The sequence below is a fragment of the Macrobrachium rosenbergii genome, chromosome 49 (assembly GCF_040412425.1).
Source record: "Macrobrachium rosenbergii isolate ZJJX-2024 chromosome 49, ASM4041242v1, whole genome shotgun sequence".
Taxonomy (NCBI): domain Eukaryota; kingdom Metazoa; phylum Arthropoda; class Malacostraca; order Decapoda; family Palaemonidae; genus Macrobrachium; species Macrobrachium rosenbergii.
Genome location: NC_089789.1, coordinates 40,048,606 through 40,066,105, shown reverse-complemented (window position 1 = coordinate 40,066,105; position 17,500 = coordinate 40,048,606). Strand labels below are relative to the sequence as shown.

Genomic DNA, 17,500 nt, shown 5'->3' with positions numbered 1-17,500 from the left:
CAATCAAGGGAGCAGCAATCTAAACAAGACAGTGGTATTAGACTCGTCATTTTTATATTCATTACTCTTCAGATTGCATGCACATTCATGTGAATCCAACTACATTAAGGAGTAAATGTCCACATGTACTAAGAACGCCAAAATACAAAACTTAACAAAACAAAAAACAGAAGAAGAACAGTATTAAACACTTAAAAACGGATTTCCATATTTTCCTCTTCATCCATTCCTTTTGCAGGTCTCTTCCCAACTGGCTTTCCAACTCCTTCAACTTTATCTAGCCCCAAAGTTTAGGGAACACGCGCTACATATTTATGCCAATGCTGCGAATAAAAAAAAGGTTCGACATAAACAAATTCGTGTTTCTGGTCTTTCAAACGCAACCTGTTCCTGCAATCTTCAAAACTTCCTATTTCTAAGAAGAAGAAGAAGAAGAAGAAGAAGAAGTGAGAGAGAGAGAGAGAGAGAGAGAGAGAGAGAGAGAGAGAGAGAGAGAGAGAGAGAGAGAGAGAGAGAGATTTCATGTTTGTAATCTTTCAAAACTTCCTCTTTCTAAGAAGAAGAAGAAGAGAGAGAGAGAGAGAGAATTTCATGTTTGTAATCTTTCAAAACTTTCTCTTTCTAAAAAGAAGAAGAAAGAAGAGAGAGAGAGAGAGAGAGAGAGAGAGAGAGAGAGAGAGAGAGAGAGAGAGAGAATTTCATGTTTGTAATCTTTCAAAACTTTCTCTTTCTAAAAAGAAGAAGAGAGAAGAAGAAGGAGAGAGAGAGAGAAATAGAGAAAGAGAGAGAGATTTCATGTTTGTAATCTTTCAAAACTTTCTCTTTCTAAAAAGAAGAAGAAGAAGAGAGAGAGAGAGAGAGAGAGAGAGAGAGAGAGAGAGAGAGAGAGAGAGAGAGAGAGAGAGAGAGAATGTTGTCGTGGCCGTCCGGAAGGCAATGAAGCGAGCAGCGATATTGGCAAGCAGTCACAAGGCCGCAGGTATCTCTCATCAGGTGGGGGCGGACCAAAAAAAACACACACACAGCAGTCCACCCGAAAGAACTCGGAGGCAGATTCCTCATCATCTCCCATTTCCGACTTAACAAGAACGACCTGGTATACAGTGAATAGTTAATGAAGAGAGGGAGGGCATTCATTCCCTCTGCCGTACGTATGTGGCGTTGTTCAGCTGCCATTGTTGTTGAGGGTGAGATTCTGGGATTCTCAAGTACAAGATATGGTGCATTACTACTTTGAGACATGGCTACTGATACGAGTTGGGTGTGTGTGTGTGTGTGTGTGTGTGTGTGTGTGTGTGTGTGTGTGTGTGTGTGTGTGTGTGTGTTGTTGTTTGGCATTTGTTCAAGTTTATTAAAGATTAGCAATTTATTAATTATTCACTCTTGCGTTCCTTTTCAGTATTTTCTCTCTTTGCTTGATGCAAATGAAGGTTCACTTAGTAATAATAATAATAATAATAATAATAATAATAATATTGTATCCCAAATAATATTTAATAATAATAATAATAATAATAACAATAAACTGTATCCCAAATGAAGGTTCATATAATAATAATAATAATAATAATAATAATAATAATAATAATAATAAATTGTATCCCAAATGAAGGTTCATTTAATAATAATAATAATAATAATAATGACTGTAATACTGTATTTCTTCCATAATAAGACCCCTTTACTTTCCTCCGCATTCAAAAGCTTATATTTTTTTCCCCGGTCTTAACGGGTGCAGTACGAACAGAAAAATAGAGAGAGAAAAGAATCGACAAAACAAAGCGAATTAAGACTCCAGGGAAAAAGGATATAAAAAGTGGCAAGGAAACGCCTGGGGACAGCGAATAAAAACCAACAAATAAACAGCGAAAAGAGAGAACACAAAAGGAACGAAAGGGAAAAACAAAGGAAGGGCGAGAAGGAGCATCTTTACGGAATGGGGAGAAACAGGTGGAAAGGCGATCACCGTGAAATCTAAACAGACGAAGAGAAGCGGAGGAAGAGAGGGGACCGGAAGGAAGGGAAGTAAGGAGAGAGAGAGAGAGAGAGAGAGAGAGAGAGAGAGAGAGAGAGAGAGAGAGAGAGAGAGAGAGTTCATGTTTGTAAACTTTTCAAAGGTGCCCTGTCTCTAAGAAGAAGAAGAAGAAGAAGAAGAAGAAAGAAGAGAGAGAGAGAGAGAGAGAGAGAGAGAGAGAGAGAGAGAGAGAGAGAGAGAGAGAGAGTTCATGTTTGTAAACTTTTTCAAAGGCGCCCTATCGCTAAGAGAAAGAAGAAGAAGAAGGAGAGAGAGAGAGAGAGAGAGAGAGAGAGAGAGAGAGAGAGAGAGAGAGAGAGACGGTGGGGGGAGAGGAAGGGAAGCAACTTACTTGCAAGAGGGAAAGGCCAAAATCTGGGTATATACTGTACATACATACATACATACATACATACATACACACAAAACAAAATAAAGAGAAAAAGAGAAGATTCAATAACAACCAGAACGTAATGGCAACGACTTCCTTCCCAGCATCGATCTTGAAGCCATTTTTCTCTCTTTTTTATTTCTTTTTATGACTCCCTTATCCTCGTTTTTTGGAGTCGCCCGTGAATCTAGCTGTCACGGCGCATCGTTACACCCCTTTGCCGAAATGGCAGCGAGAGCATTTGCCCGTGAACTTATGCACTCTATTAAACTCAATGGCAACAATCAAACATGATGGGCAGCACCTAAACTCCATTAGGCAGAAATGGGTAGCCGAGGAAAAATAATTTCTGCCAAGACCCCTCTCCCCCTCCCCCTCCCCCTCCTCCTCCTCCCCTTCCCAATCTCCTATTCACACCATCCCGCCCTGCACCTCTCCTACCCATTTCCTCACTCCCCTCCCCCCTATTCTCACCCTTCATTCACCCCCTTCCTCCTCCTCCTCCTCCTCCTCCCCTACCCAATCCCCTATTCACACCCTCCCTACCTGCACCTCTCCTACCCATTACCTCACTCCCCTTCTCCCTATTCTCACCCTTCATTCCCCACCCCCTCCTCTACTGCTTCCATTCCTCCTCCTCCTACTGCTAATGGAATGAAGGGTCCTTCTCAACTCTTCCTTCACTGCTGCTCCTCAAAGCACATCTCTCCATTTCAGCTGATTTATTCTTTTGCAATTTTTTCTCTTTTTTGGGGGGAGGGGGAAGGGGCAATGCAAAATTACTCACATGAAGCCTGGAATAAAGTATATCTTTCTGCACGCTGATTTAGATGTATAATGGGTCATAATGACGCCTGGCAGCAAACAAAGTACGACATTCCAATTAATTCCGACCTTTAAATGTCCGCCAGAAACGTCATAATCCTTCATCTTTGCAGATTCAACTGACAACAAATATAATAGATTAGAATAGAATATAGAATTTGGGCTAACGTCCGAGCCCTGGGACCTATGAGGTCAGTCAGAGCTGAAAGGGAAACTGGCAGTAAGGTCTGAAAGGTGTAACAAGGTGACAACCTGTTAGCTGCAATATGGAAAAACTGTTAAAGAGAGTGAAAAGTCAGATGGAAGAAAGAGAATATGAACGGATGTACAGTAAAAGGAATGAAAGAGGTTGCAGCTAGGGGTCGAGGGGACGCTGCACCAACAATAAAACCTTGATAACTCGTCGTGTTCATCAATCCTCATCGCCAGCATTATAAATTCTGCTTATATTTTTAATGTTAACATTTTAGGTGGCAACAAATCTAGATCAACCACTTTTATGCTCTTCCTATTTTTTTTTCTGTGGCGAAAATAAAGGAATTGGAGTGTGAATAATAAGTATACTGTACTTATAATATTTGTTCGGAGAAATCCATAGGTGCAAAACTGGGAGGAAGTTACCAGTTTCACACCTTCCTAAACATATATTTTGAAAATGGTCATTTATTTTTAAAATGAAACTCCAAATTACTGAAACTATAAATGTCACCTCACAAACCTCGATCTTAAACCCATATTCACCTTTGTGGTATTTGCCTGACCAGATGAAGTACAGTCCATCATTTGTGTTACATTTATTATTATTATTATTATTATTATTATTATTATTATTATTATTATTATTATTATTATTATTATTATTATTATTGTCAGAAATTGTAAAAACGGAGCGAACAACCAATCAATAACAGACAGGCAAAAATCAACAAAAGTGTAAAAAATAAGACGAGAAGCTTAATGAGCACGGAATGAATAAGCTTTGACCTTAAAATAAAAGTTCTTGTCCAATTTGTAAAATAATAAAAGAATAATACTGTACTGAGTGTAAAAGTCAAAGGTGGGGTGATCCAGCCCTTTTGCTCACAGTGTGCAGTCTCTCTCTCTCTCTCTCTCTCTCTCTCTCTCTCTCTCTCTCTCTCTCTCTCTCTCTCTCTCTCTCTCCTTAAGCAAACATTCTCTATCCTCCAAGTACCTTACCAACCAACCTGCATCGTCAATAGAATGAAGACCAGATATAAGCTCTATGCATCAAATGCAAGTCCTTGGAACCCTGGGAAATAGGGCTATTTTTACATATGAATTTCTAAAACCTCTGGTAAGATATATTTAACACGGCATATCCATCTATAACCATGAAGGAAATTCCAGTCCCATCTATAACCATGAAGGAAATTCCAGATCCATCTATAACCATGAAAGAAATTCCAATTCCATCTATGGCCATGAATGAAATTCCAGTTCCATCTATGACCATGAAGGAAATTCCAGTTCCATCTATGACCATGAAGGAAATTCCGGTTCCATCTATGACCAACAAGGAAATTTCAGTTCCATCTATGACCATGAAGGAAATTCCGGTTCCATCTATGACCATGAAGGAAATTCCAGTTCCATCTATAACCATGAAGGAAATTCCAGTTCCACCTATAACCATGAAGGAAATTCCAGTTCCACCTATAACCATGAAGGAAATTCCAGTTCCATCTATAACCATGAAGGAAATTCCAGTTCCATCTATGAAACCAGTTCCATCTATAATCATGAAGGAAATTCCAGTTCCATCTATAACCATGAAGGAAATTCCAGTTCCATCTATAACCATGACGGAAATTCCAGTTCCATCTATAACCATGAAGGAAATTCCAGTTCCACCTATAACCATGAAGGAAATTCCAGTTCCATCTATAACCATGAAGGAAATTCCAGCGTGCAGGCAACATTCTAAGTCAAATTACTCTGAATAAACAATGCAACACAAAAATACAGCAATATTAAACACAGAAAAAAAAAAAAACTTTTGCTAATAATGTTTGCCATTGTAAACCACAATTTGATCAACTCAGGGTTTAGACTGGATACCAGAAAAGTCCACTTGATAATTTACCTTACTGTACGTCTGTCTAATGATTTATAACTATATTCATGTACATTAATTTATAATTTTCAGTTATTCTCTTCCCTCTGTTTCTTCACTTCGCATATAAACAATCTTTTCCCTGGAAGTCTGTTAAGCAAATGAATTGTTCAACTTAGTGTGCTCCACTTCAACAAATAAAATAACAAAATATGTCACAAAACTACAAGGCATGCCAGCATATAGAAGCAACCAGTCTCTCTCTCTCTCTCTCTCTCTCTCTCTCTCTCTCTCTCTCTCTCTCTCTCTCTGTGAAAACTTTATATTACATCTTACATTCAAAAAATTTACCGAGGTTGGAAGAGAAAGTTTTAGGGGACAAGACATATTGTTCCTCTCGCAATATCCTCTTACAGAGAGAGAGAGAGAGAGAGAGAGAGAGAGAGAGAGAGAGAGAGAGAGAGAGAGAGAGAGAGAGAGAGAAAGTATATACTTCAAGCACGATCTTTAACAAAATCACATACAAAGTAAATACTTAAACTATCGTAAAAGCAAAAATTTAACATGCGTACCCACACACATTATATATATATATATATATATATATATATATATATATATATATATATATATATATATATATATGTGTGTATATATATATACACACATCTAAGAAAACACGAAAGCGTGAATAAAAAAATCGCGTGTAAGTTAGCTATCTAACCAATCTGGGCACTAATACCGAAACAAATACTAATATCACACAAAGTATACGACAGCAAAAAAAAAAAAACAAATTAAGCAACAGCCGTACTGATAAATAAACGAAATATAGACGCCACTGATAAACGATTATTTGCTTGTATTCATGTGTAAGGGTACACACACACACACACACCAACCAATACATGTATGTTGAACGAACATACACGACACGCGATGACAGGATTATAATAACTACAATAACAAGGAGACAGCGTGGCCATATGGCATTTTTTCCACGGTGTTCGGCCTCGGGGACAAAATAGAGAGAGTGAGGGGGGGGGTGGGAAGGGGGAGTGGGGATTAAAGCATATGGGAAGAGAAAAACGGGGAAGAGAGAGAGAGAGAGAGAGAGAGAGAGAGAGAGAGAGAGAGAGAGAGAGGATATAAGCATATGGAAAGAGAAAAATGGGGAAAGAGAAGAAAGGGTGGTTAAACATATATATATATATATATATATATATATATATATATATATATATATATATTTTATATATATATATATATATATATATATATATATATTTTATATATATATATATATATATATATATTTTATATATATATATATATATATATATATATATATTTATATATATATATATATATATATATATATAGAGAGAGAGAGAGAGAGAGAGAGAGAGAGAGAGAGAGAGAGAGAGAGAGAGAGAGAGAGAGGGGGATTTAAGCATATGGAAAGAGAAAATGGGGAAAGAGAGGGAAGGGTGGTTATGCAGAGAGAGAGAGAGAGAGAGAGAGAGAGAGAGAGAGAGAGAGAGAGAGAGAGAGAGAGAGATTTCCTTCAGACGGAAAAGTAATACAGTGAATACCATCCCGAGGGAGACGTGGGGAAATCTTGGTCAAAGGAAATGGAGAAAAAACACATATATAGAGCGGGTCTTCTCCGGGCATAATTCCGCCTGGTAGAAAGAGGCTAATCAGATCTTGTTTACAAAGGAGCTTTTCGTCTCTTTGGAGAAATCCCACGATCTTCAATGCCATCTATATATGATGTTTCTTTTTTTTTTTCTTTTTCTTTTAATACTGACGGCAAAGAGAATACTGTCATGAAAATTGATATACACGTGGGGGTCCCATACCTGGCTGAAAAGAGGAGAAGAATAAAACGTCTTGCAATCATACATTATAGGGGTTTTATGAGAGCGGTGATGGGTCACATGAGACCAGAGCCAAGAAATTCTAGGGAATTTTGATTGGCATGTTGATGGCACTCTAGGGGTAGGAATGGTAATAATAATAATAATAATAATAATAATAATAATAATCATAATAATAATAATACCTTATACAAACAGCCATTTACTTTTATGTTATATATATACATTATTTATATATAAATATATTTATATATGTGGGAATATATATATACATATATATATAACTACATACATATTATTATTATTATTATTATTATTATTATTATTATATTATTATTATTATTACTGACAAACAACAAAAGCACGTGAGACGTCACAAATACAAAGAGTAAAACAAAACATAAAACATTCTGTTCCTACCCAGAAGCCTTTTGCAACTCATCCAAGTATCACCTAATAAAGAAAATGGCTGGGAAACGTTTCACGGTTCCTATGTCACACGACATAACAGTTCCACGCTGCGCAGTGCAACATTGACTCCGTATGAGAGAAGCTTATTTTCCAAGCCCATTCGCGCGCCTTGTGTATAAAGGATTAATTACCAGATGAAGCAAGCCACTTCCAGCATGTACCGAGCGCTCATAATTCTAAGTAAAGTACATTCGGCAAATACCAACAGTAATGCCAAACGCAGGAGTTGTTTGTTTATCTCTATGCAGACGTAAACGGTGTCTCAAGATTTAGGATGAGAAGGAACTTTTTAAGATTAAGAGTTGAATAAGAGCATGATAACACGACAAAATAAAGGCTTTGAAAAATTTTGTGTAAATAAAACATACTCTCTCTATTTTTCTCTCTCACACAGGCAGATAAACACAGACAGGCAGACAGACATTATATATATACACACATATATAATATATAATATATGTAAATATATATATATATATATATATATATATATATATATATATATATATATATATATATATATATATATATATATAACATATCCTTGAATGCACTGATGACGAAATACATATAATTAATAATATTGGCTATAAGTTGAAATTTTATGACTATTAGACGGTGTATTGAAAGTGTATATGTATATATATACGAGTATATATATATATATACACAAATTATATATACATAACGTCCATCAAAAAACCAAGCGAAACGTACACCAGCAAATGAGTGAAATAAAAATAAGAAATCAAGAGAAGGCACGTATGTACAGTAGGTGTTCAGAGTAATAAAATTCTGGCTGCTGCTTCCGGAATCTCGTGCGCACCTCGAGAATAAATTCGTGGAGCAAAGTTGACAGAGATCATAACTCAACCTGGGCACGCGAATTTCCACTTTTATATTTATACATTTCCTTTCCAAATAAATATTGTTGTTTCCGTGCCACGCCAGAGAGAGAGAGAGAGAGAGAGAGAGAGAGAGAGAGAGAGAGAGAGAGAGAGAGAGAGAGAGAGAGAGAGTTATTCTCTTACAACCAAACATGTTTTGAGTTTTCATTCTTAATCACGCAGCAAAGTTCCGGGACAAAGAGAGAGAGAGAGAGAGAGAGAGAGAGAGAGAGAGAGAGAGAGAGAGAGAGAGAGAGAGAGAGTTATTCTCTTACAACCTAACGTGTTTTGAGTTTTCTTTCTTAATCACGCAGCAAAGTTCCGGGAGAGAGAGAGAGAGAGAGAGAGAGAGAGAGAGAGAGAGAGAGAGAGAGAGAGAGATTATCACAATTCAGACCCATATTCTCCATGAATCTTGTGATACATGTTTTACATCTTAACCTGAGGGTTAATTTTTCCTGCAACCATTCCTTCTTGTTTTAGACAAAAACCATAGAGAACATTGCAATAAGCTACTGGAAGTACTTTACGACGAAACTGAAAATTTGCTTTTCATATCACTTCTATCTACCGATCTATAAATCTACTGAATAAGCTATATATATATATATATATATATATATATATATATATATATATATATATATATATATATATATATATATATATACTTATATACATATATATGTATATATATATATATATATATATATATATATATATATATATATATATATATATATATATATATATATATATATATATATATATATATATATATATAATATATATATATATATATATATATATATATATATATATATATATATATAATAAATATATATATATATATAATAGCCGATTAATGCACGTGTATGGTACTGACAAACGGAACGTGCAATGTATAATTAATATACTTACAAGCGCAAATGTCTGCCTGATTAAACACAAATCCTTTGAATCATCAGGTATATCAGGACGCTTCAAAACAAGGAAACAAACTATCACAGAGTGCTTTAACCTCGCCAGCCCCAATACTTACATCAATGCTTTACATGGTACGTGGCAGTTATTACTGAAAGTATCGGTATACTTCCTTCAAGCAACACGACCTTGAAAAATGGATTATCTCAAAGTAGCAGCGGCTTAGAAGTTGTTCAAGCGAACTCTTTTTGCACCGTATGACTAAAATATGTTGAAAGTTCCACTAATAAATGGTATTTTCCAAGACAAGATCGTAGAACTTGCGTTGAAACCCTCTCCTTTTCTCGGGTTTAGGATTAACCGAACTTTAGTATAACTTATTAAAACTATCACGACAAGCTTAGCATTTTCTAAAGAATATGGCCGAAGAAGACGGAATGTTGTTGTTTGAGACTGAGAAAAGGTGAAAGGGGTCTCCCTGAAAGTGAAAATAAAAACTCCTACAGCTTCGCGTGCAGAATGAAATACGCAGCATACGTTCTCTCGTACTTGGGGGTACGTGACAGGAGCTATGCTAAGGGCTTACAATCGCAAAGAAATAAATTTCGTTCCCTCTATAAAAAAAAAAGAACTCTGCTTTCACGCAAAATAAATTATGAAATATGTTTTCTCTTAAAAAAACACTAAAGCATTCGTGGGGAAAAAATCTGATTCCACATAAAACTTGAAAAATATTTTTTCCTAAAAGAAGCTTTGTATCAAACCTGAACATCGACGCATAAGAAATAACAAGGAAAAGTTTATCAAAACGGAACCACTTCCAAATTACACTTAATTACCACACATCACCTCCGCTTCAACTCCTTTTTTTATTTTTGCTTTTAACTTTCAAATGACGGAAAGTACCGGATATCCAGAACTGCATGACAATGTAGGAAACATTCATCCATTTTTCCTCTCGGTCAAACAAATTTTAATGCGCTGTCCTGCTGAGAATTTCAATGAGACTCAGATAATTCATTTTTTTTCTCTCGACACGAATTTCTTAAATTAACCTTTGAACATCAACATTCCATGGAAGGTTTGGAAGGTTCGTGAGTTTGAAAACTGTTCACTTCTGGAACTGGAAAGAGGTAAATTAACACGTCATCAAATGCAGCAACAGCATTACCCGAGGAATTGTCAGGTGTTGCTCTGATCTAGTGGTTATGTTACTCGCTTCACCAGTGAGCTGAAACGATACGAGATCAACTCAACCAAATATTCAAGAAACGATACGGTTTCTACCCAACCAAATATTCAAGAAACGAAAAGAGTTTTACTCAACCAGATATTCAAGAAACTATACGGGTTTTACTCAACCAACTATTCAAGAAACGATACGAGTTCTACTCAACCAAATACTCAAGAAACGATCGAGTTATCCTCAACCAAATATTCAAGAAACGATACGAGTTCTACTCAACCAAATACTCAAGAAACGCTCGAGTTACCCTCAACCAAATATTCAAGAAACGATAAGAGTTCTACTCAACCAAATACTCAAGAAACGATCGAGTTACCCTCAACCAAATACTCAAGAAACGATACGAGTACTACTCAACCAAATACCCAAGAAACGACCGAGTTATCCTCAACCAAATACTCTAGAAACGATACGAGTTCTACTCACCCAACTATTCAAGAAACAATACGAGGTCTACTGATAACATACATGGCGAAATACACTGCTGGAAACAAACGCGTCGACTGACTTAAAACTCTAGAACTATACCACTGCCATCCTGATCTCTAAACTTAGGCGTTCAGATTTGTCTTCTTACAGCTTTTCAATCATTCAAACTTGAACAGCTCTTGTTTCTCACACGGATGTACAACGAAAACTCTGAAATAAACAACACCTTCTGAAACCCTGAGAGATCTTAGCCGCTTCCAGCCTTTACTGAGAGAGAGAGAGAGAGAGAGAGAGAGAGAGAGAGAGAGAGAGAGAGAGAGAGAGAGAGAGAGAGAGAGAGAAAAATGTCACAATGCATTATTCAGCGACCTTGTCCACAGAAAACACGGCAGTTTCAATCATATGAAGAACATTTCCCGGATTTGTTAAGGTCTTCAACTAATTCCCTAGGAATTCTACAGGCATTCCTTGTAAAATTTCTCAGGAATTCTAAGGATATTCAATGAAAATTTTACCATCAATTCTAAGAAAAATTCGATGACAGATTCCGCAAGACTTCTAAGGCCTTCGAAGACAAACATCCCAAGAATTAGGAATTCTATGGGTATTCGACTATAAATTCCCGCAGTAAATTCGACAAGTTTCCCAAGAATTTAAAGGGTAGTCAACGATAAATTCGACAAATTTCCTGACAATTTTAAGGGTAGTCCATGATAAATTCGACGTTTCCCGGGGTTTTAAAAAGTAGTCCATGATGAATTCGATAAATATTCCAAGAATATCGCACGGTAAATTCGACAAGTTTCCCGGGAATTTTAAGGGAAGTCCACGATAATTTCGACGTTTCCAGAGAATTTTAAGGGTGCTCTAGGGTAAATTCTCAAGGACATTCAACGACAAATTTCCAGCAATACCGAATAGTCAAACAATTTCCCTAGGAATTCTGGGCCGCTCGCCCACAAACTTCCCACAATTCTAAGGGCAGTGAGTGTATAATTTCCAAAGAATTCTAAAGGTGTTAGGTTGTAAGAGGGAATATCGGAGGCTCCTGAGAGGCTAAAGTATTTATATAGGTTACCTTTCTCTCCGCCAGCGACATCCTACACTGAGAATCTTGATCGGAAAAACATTTGTGGTTAATAGAATATTCTAAAACCTTGCGATCACAAAGACACTTGGTGGTGTAGTTTTACTCCGTAAAGGAATATATTTTTCCTTATCGCCTTCCTGACGAGGGAATGTAAACATACGAATTGGTGTATTTCTTACAGTTTTATGCTCGGTAAACTTGCACTGGAAAAATAAACTTTGAATTAGTGCATTACGAAAAACTAAGCTCTCCTCATTAATAGCTTCACACGTACATATATTTTTTTGCAACTCTATGTCCGATTAGGATTGGAATATGGTCAAACTAAGCCCAAATACAAAATTGCTATTAAACGAAGCTTCCCTAATCAACAGCTTCACGCGTACGGATTTTTTTTTTTTTTTTTTTTTTAGCTTTACGTACGATTACCCGTAGAATATGATGAAACAAGCTCTATATACAAAATCACTATTAAAAAAACCCGAACTCCTAAGGTGAGGCCAAATAAAAACCCCATTAACTTTGCCTTCTAGTTACACACAAACTTCGTTGACCTGGGAGGCATCTGACCTGTAGAGAGAGAGAGAGAGAGAGAGAGAGAGAGAGAGAGAGAGAGAGAGACGCTTCTATTGCCTGGAGACAGGTAAGTCTGAGAACCCGGCAACTGCCTCTCTCTCTCTCTCTCTCTCTCTCTCTCTCTCTCTCTCTCTCTCTCTCTCTCCCTCACGAGATAAATGGAAACAACAGAGATAGTTAGGCTCACCTCCTGAACTTTGCTTCTCCCTTTGGCTATGGCGGAGACTTCATATATGAGACAGAGAGAGAGAGAGAGAGAGAGAGAGAGAGAGAGAGAGAGAGAGAGAGAGAGAGAGGGCCCTTAAAGGGTGAAGGCATGCAACAAAGAGCAGTGATACTTGTGAGTTATTGCTAGTTAAAACTACTCTCTCTCTCTCTCTCTCTCTCTCTCTCTCTCTCTCTCTCTAGTGCGTATTGGTATTTAGAAAACAAAATTCATGAAGTCTGAACAGGAAAAGCAAGATTTAAACAATATCCTGGAAATTTTCCCTTCCAAAGGTTTTAACAACTGTAACAATAATAAGTTCCACGATATAAAACACAATTTAGGACCTAAACATTAAAGGTTCTACGATATAAAAACTTAATTACCAACTTTATTTACCAACTATGTTCATACAACTCCCTGCAACATTTTGGAGAGAATAACCCGAAGGCAAGCGAAATAAAAATCCTTAAAGGAGAAGGAAGTTCTATAATTCTCCATTTGAAATAAAGAAAAATTCCAAGAGAAAACATGATCATGCATTCTGATCATTCATTGACAGACCTAGTGATTACCGTGTATTCTGAACCAAATAAAACACACACATATATATATATTTATATATATAAATTATATATATATAATTATATATATATATATATATATATATATATATATATATATATATATATATATATATATATATATATATATGTATATATATAGGGACCACGTACGCCAAGCAGAAAACATTTGCAAAATATAAAAATATGCTAATCTTGATCAAAAGCATTTACCCATGACACAACATATATATATATATATATATATATATATATATATATATATATATATATATATATATATATATATATATATATATACACACAAATTACCTGCATATAAGCATATCACTTCTTCATAAAAAAAAACGAAACTTGCCAAAAACCTGATTGAACAGTTTCATCGACGCACCAGTTACCCTACAACAGAAAACTGGGTGCCCTTATCTCACCGATCATAGAACAAAAATGCCCAATCTCATCAATTAGTAACCCTACTACTGATATCTTATCAGTGAGTTCACAAAAAGAACAACTGATCTAATCTAGTCTTTCAGCTTAAACGAAGCGACACCACAATACCAACGCTTGAATCTCACCACTTATCGTCAGTGCACCTCATGCGGTGCACTGTAGGCATTACTTAAGATTCTTCTAAGCGTCCCTTCGGCCCCTAGCTGCAACCCCTTTCGTTCCTTTTATTGTACCTCTTTTCAAATTCACTTTCTTCCGCCATATTTCCACCCTCTCCTAACAATAGATTCATAGTACAACTGCTTTGAGGTTTTCCTCCTGTTACACCTTTCAAACCTTTTACTGTCAATTTCCGTTTCAGCGCTGAGTGACCTCATGGGTCCCAGTGCTTGGCCTTTGGCCTAAATTCTATAATCAACTCAATCTTCATCAGTTATCCTTCAACGAGTGACCTTTTCGCTCGAATCTCGTCAATCAGCCCTCACGGAGTCAACATTTTCCCAAATTACCTTAGCTTAGCCTACATGTAGCAAAATATATCTTCAGCCACTTGACTATATAAGGGCTCTGGCCAAACCAAATCTAGATTCAAAGCCAACGCTTCCTCCAGCGTTCAGTTATCAAACTACCTTCATGGCCTTGAATACATGTCTTTCCTCTGTCACCTACAATTTACTGTATGTTTACAACCTGCAATTTCTCCTAAAATCCGATCGTCGTTCTTGACCGTGCCTGCGTTCGCATCTCTCATTTGCCCCGCATGGAAGCACAGGTGTTCGCTAATTCGTGTCTAATTTCGGGTCCAAAATAATTACAGCTCACTATGACCGCATTTGCCAATTTCTGTAGGCAATCGGAGCTGGGCGTTTCTGTTTATTTCTGCCGGTGATTGCAGCTCAAATTGGGAACTTTTCTTCAGTTTTGTCTGCAATTACACAGACCCACAAGATCTATTTATTTGTTAACTCCAAAGATGAATTTCCACCACGTTGACCCTCGACCTTCACGCTTGGATTTCCGGTTCTCGGGAGTTTAAAAGGGTAAGATCCTCTCGTCTTTAATGATTTCTTACAATTCCAATGGGATACTCTCTCTCTCTCTCAAGAGACTTTATTTACTACGCGAAAGTTGAAGGGGTGTATATCAAAATGACTTCATATCGTGGCCTTTCCTTGATGACTAAGAGAAACTGGAGAATGGATCTTATCACCATATTTATATTTTCAATTCCGGAGGCCGACGGGACTGGGCAACCTTATAATTTGATACAACCAGGTCTTCATGTAAACAATGTGAGGGAGATTATAACCCACATTATTCTCAACTACAGACTCAATGCTATTTGAAACTTTTAGAGAAAATAAGAAATATAATGATCAAATGCGATTTTGGCATGTTGCATTCCGGCCAATCTCTGCTGTCGTTCAGTTTTTCTTCCAGTTCTACTACTGAATACACGAATTTCATTCCCTGTACAGTTCAGATTGATGCGCCTTGCGTTCGTACAGGCTGTGCCTGCTATCTGTTCCGTTTACAATTCGTCTTCCCCATGCGCAGTTCCAGGGGTCCTTTATTCATCACGCCGTTGGACTGCGGAACCGTCTTCCTGAGGATGATGGGCAACTGGAACCTTAAAAGTTCAGTGACGATGCAAGTAATACTACCTTCAAACAATTCTCCTTCTATCTTCATAATCTACTTACATTTTTATCTATTTATTTATGAATTTGTTCATTTATTTTTTTTTTTCTTTTCTAATAACTGATCTCTTCTCTCCGTATTTCCTATGATCTTCTGCTACTTATTTCAAGCGAATACCCTATGCTTTGGAAGCTTGAATTTCAAGTCAGTGCCCTTGTGGGCGTGTTCCAATAGAATAGGGTTCATATTCTGAATAAATAATAATAATAATAATAATAATAATAATAATAATAATAATAATAATAAAACTAGATGCCGAAGTAGCTCCAGGACTCGTGGAGAAGAGTGTGCTACTAGACACAGTGCGCACAGTGAGAAAAGCGATGGACTCCTAATGGAGGCAGGATGCAACCCGGAACCCCACACTATAAAAACCACCACAAAAAAATAAAATAAAATAATAATAATAATAATAATAATAATAATAATAATAATAATAATAATAATAATAATAATAATACTAATACACAAGATCTAGAGAACACGTTAGAATTCTTTGCCGTCTTGTGTATATTTTTCTTCCGGCAAAAATTTTTTCCAAACGTATCCGAGTCCCACGTAAGACGAACGATAACCGGAAGGTATAGTGCGGACAACCTCACTGATTTCAACGCAAAAGTAAGTCGTGTGAGAAAGTCGTACGAAGATGATCCGCCTGCGCCTGAGCGGATAAAAAATCGGCGCATCGTTCGGCCTGATGCGCCGAATCTCGCCTTTTATAAATTGCTTTCAAGATCCAGGTGGAGATTTTTACGAAACAACGTTTTAAAACGTTTACGACACAATTTTACTCATTTTACTACGGAATTTTACAAATTTTACGGAGCAGAATTTTACACATTTGACGACACAGAATTTTACAAATTTTACGACAGAATTTTACAAACTTTACGACAGAATTTTACAAATTTTACGACATAGAATTTTACGAACTTTACGACATAGAATTTTACAAATTTTACGACATAGAATTTTACAAATTTTACGACATAGAATTTTACAAATTTTACGAAACAGAATTTTACACATCTTACGACACAGGATTTTACAAATCTAACGACACAATTTTACACATTTTACGAAACTGAATTTTAAAAATTTTACCAAAGAGAATTTTACAAATATTACGACACAGAATTTTACAAATTGTTACGACACAGATTTTTTGGAAAAGGGTTCGGAGGCACACAGTTAGAATCTTCACACACACAAAAATTATGCAGATAATACTCTGAGAATATTATTACATAATAGCACAAGGCAGAAGACCACGGCCAATTCTAAGACACTAATAATATTATCGGCTCTACAATACTTCATACTAAGGTACCATAAAAAAATATCAAACATCTTTCTATAATTACCATAAAATAAGCTTCAAACTCCTTGTATCCATAATAATGTTTCTAAACAGAACGAATTGGTAACAAAATGAAAATGCTGTACAGTAATGTTGCAATTTTTAAATTGTTTCCTGCAGTGGCAATGGGGGATGCCCCTTTTCCCCTCTGGTTTTGGACTTACCTGCGGCATTCGTGGCTTTGAATTTCTTTTTCTATGCAAATGCAACTGGGACGAACTACCACATAGCTTTAACTATCTCAGGCCCAGAGTAATTATTGTTACTATTTTTCATATTTATGTTTATGATTTGCTGTAGTGATTCAATATCATTATTTTCTCACTTACTTTATCTTGCATTTTTTAACATTACTATCCAGATTCATTTTTTTTTTACTGCCAGTTT

The 17,500-nt window shown here is 36.4% G+C and overlaps 2 protein-coding genes across 3 annotated transcripts in view; one reads left to right on the top strand and one right to left on the bottom strand.

The window, feature by feature from the left end:
* alpha-Man-IIb (alpha-Mannosidase class II b) overlaps positions 1–17,500 on the bottom strand; it is a 1,038,654-nt gene that overhangs the window by 837,184 nt on the left and 183,970 nt on the right. The gene's annotated exons all lie outside the window — the stretch shown is intronic.
* On the top strand, positions 4,583–5,194 carry LOC136832366 (periaxin-like). Its single transcript, XM_067093276.1, has one exon. It carries the CDS (start codon positions 4,583–4,585, stop codon positions 5,192–5,194), a length of 612 nt encoding a protein of 203 aa, XP_066949377.1.

Excerpts from the sequence above, each read along its gene's own strand:
- LOC136832366 (XM_067093276.1), top strand. The coding sequence starts at position 4,583 with ATGAAGGAAATTCCAGTCCCATCTATAACCATGAAGGAAATTCCAGAT.